This window comes from Physeter macrocephalus, chromosome 14, assembly GCF_002837175.3.
Source record: "Physeter macrocephalus isolate SW-GA chromosome 14, ASM283717v5, whole genome shotgun sequence".
In the NCBI taxonomy this organism is placed as follows: domain Eukaryota; kingdom Metazoa; phylum Chordata; class Mammalia; order Artiodactyla; family Physeteridae; genus Physeter; species Physeter macrocephalus.
In genome coordinates, this window is record NC_041227.1 from 116022883 (window position 1) to 116025261 (window position 2379).

Genomic DNA, 2379 nt, shown 5'->3' on the forward strand with positions numbered 1-2379 from the left:
GTGGTCAGCTGGGGCGTGGGGTTTGCAAAACAAGAACACACTCGTTTGCCATTTACCAAGAATTTTTTTCCCTTTCTTTTCAAGCTGTTGTTTCCTCAAGGGAAAACTTTTATTTGTGTATGAGTAAAATGTGCTCTCTTAATGAACTGAAAGCAGAACAGGATGAGAGATTTTTGTCCCCGTGGCAAAGAACAAAGAAGGAGCTCATTGGCTGGCGGCAGCCAGCGTCGTCCCCACCCCTGGCCCCTAAACTTTCTCCCTGCCTTCTCCCCCCTTCCTAGCAGAGCTGAGACCTGAGAAGGGCCAGCCACGCGTCATCGCTGCCCCAGCGCCCTGGCTGGAAAAATGGCTGTGGCCAGGCCTGGCCTGCGGGAAACACCACACCCCTTCAGCGTGGAGAGCCTGAGGAAAGGTGGCTGGTGAGGGGCCATGGAGGCTGCCGTCTCTTGCTGGCTTGGATGACAGGAGGAAAGAGAGATAGATGGAGGGAGGGATTCAGAGCGTTGCCCAGTTCAGAAGTTGCCCCAGTGTCTCTGGTCTTGGGGACAAAGGCTTGCTTTCTGAAAGCCCTCACCCTGAGTCTCAGGGAGGACTTCTTTCTAGAAGATTGATGGGAACAATGGCCAGGCGCCTTCCACCACCCTAGATCTCACCGATGCCTGCCCTTTCACTCCAGGAGGTGTGAACCGTTTCTTGACTTTCACCTCTCGTTCGGGGTTTGCGGGACAACGGCCTTGGTTTCGGAGTGTTGCAGGATCTGGGATAGCTTATCAACCACGTCTCTTTGCAACCTTGGTTGAGGTAGCTAGCTAGGGTTGGGTTTCATCTGTCTTTTGTGGCTTGGGTTTTCACCACGAGATAAACCTCAATGGCCAGAACGGCCTTTCCCTCAGCAGCTGTTGGGTCATCTGTCCCCCAGTCTGAGGGGCCCCGGGAGAGGTCCCTCTAGTCCAGGCAGAGGAGCCTCCTACGGGGAGAAGGTGGTGGTGGTCTCAGCCTCCACGCTCATGGAGGACCGCCGGGCGTGCCGGCAGGCGGACCACTGCCGGAGCCGCTCCTGGCTGAGGCAGCCTAGGTCCTTGAAGAGCTTGAAGAGGTCGCTGCGGAACTTGACGCCGATGAAGGCGTACAAGAAAGGGTTGACGCAGCAGCGGATGCAGGCCAGGCTGTAGGTGACATCGTAGGCGATGTTGAGCTGCTTGCTGAGTTCGCAGCTGGTGCCGCTGGTGATGTTGAAGTTGGCCACCGTCTGGGCCAGGACCACCCCGTTGTAGGGCAGCTGGAAGGCTACGAAGACCACGACCACGGCGATGATCACCTTGATGGCCTTGTTGCGCTCAAAGTTGCGCGCCTGGAGCAGGGTGCGGACGATGAGGAGGTAGCAGAAGCTCATGGCCACCAGGGGGATCAGAAAGCCTACCACCATCTGGGCCACCTGGATGGTGATCAGGGCCTCCACGTGCTCGGTGACGAGGGAGCAGCGCAGCGCTTGCTCGCTGCTGCTCTTCTGGATGCCGCTGTACAGCAGCTCTGGGGTGGCGAGCACCACGGCCAGCAGCCAGATGCCCACGCAGGAGAGCTTGCTGATGAGAAGGACGCGGGCACGGTGGCGGTGGGCCGAGACGGCCTGGACGATGGCGACGTAGCGGTCGATGCTAATACACAGAAGCAGAAGCATGCCGCTGAAGAAGCTTATCTTGTAGATGCCAAAGATGAGCTTGCAAACGTGGACCCCGAAGACCCAGGACCTGGCCGCGCTGTACGCCCAGAAGGGAAGGGTCAGGAGGAAGAGGATGTCCGCCACGGCCAGGTTGAGCAGGTAGGTATCGGTCATGGTCTTGAGCCTCTTGAAATAGATGTAGGTCAGCATGACCAGCCCGTTGCCCAGCAGGCCCATGAAGCAAATGATGGAGTACATGACCGGGAGGAACCAGGCTTTAAAGCTCCGCACGTCCTTCTTGAAGCACACGGACTCGTACAGCGTGTAGTCCACTGTGGTGTTGTCTCCCATGTAATCGTCCGTGACCTCATCCTGGCACAGGCATACCTGTGGGGAAGGAACACGATCCAGCTTAGCTGAGTGGGTCTCAGTCTCACTGCTGTGGGATTGGCCAGAGCAGTGGTTTCAAGGTACAGTTAGCATTACCTGCAAATTCTCGGACCCCATCTGAGACCCGCTGAACCAGAATCTCAGGGGCTGGGGCCCAGGAATCTGTTTTTCTAAACTTTCCAGGTGACTCTTCCATTTGAAATCAGTGCTTCTCATATTTTAACACGCACATGAACTCGGGGGTCTTGTTCAGATGATTTAGTAGGCTGGGGTGGAGCCTGGGAGTCTGCCTTTCTAAGAAGGAGCAAGTGTCTGATTTTGCTAACTCT

General features: G+C 56.6%; 1 protein-coding gene across 1 annotated transcript; it reads right to left on the reverse strand.

Moving 5' to 3' along the window:
• Positions 1 to 934: 934 nt before the first annotated feature.
• Positions 935 to 2041, reverse strand: CCR7 (C-C motif chemokine receptor 7). The gene has a single exon (XM_007112494.2). The coding sequence runs from the start codon at positions 2009 to 2011 to the stop codon at positions 968 to 970; it is 1044 nt and encodes a 347-aa protein (XP_007112556.2). The 5' UTR covers positions 2012 to 2041; the 3' UTR covers positions 935 to 967.
• Positions 2042 to 2379: the final 338 nt, after the last annotated feature.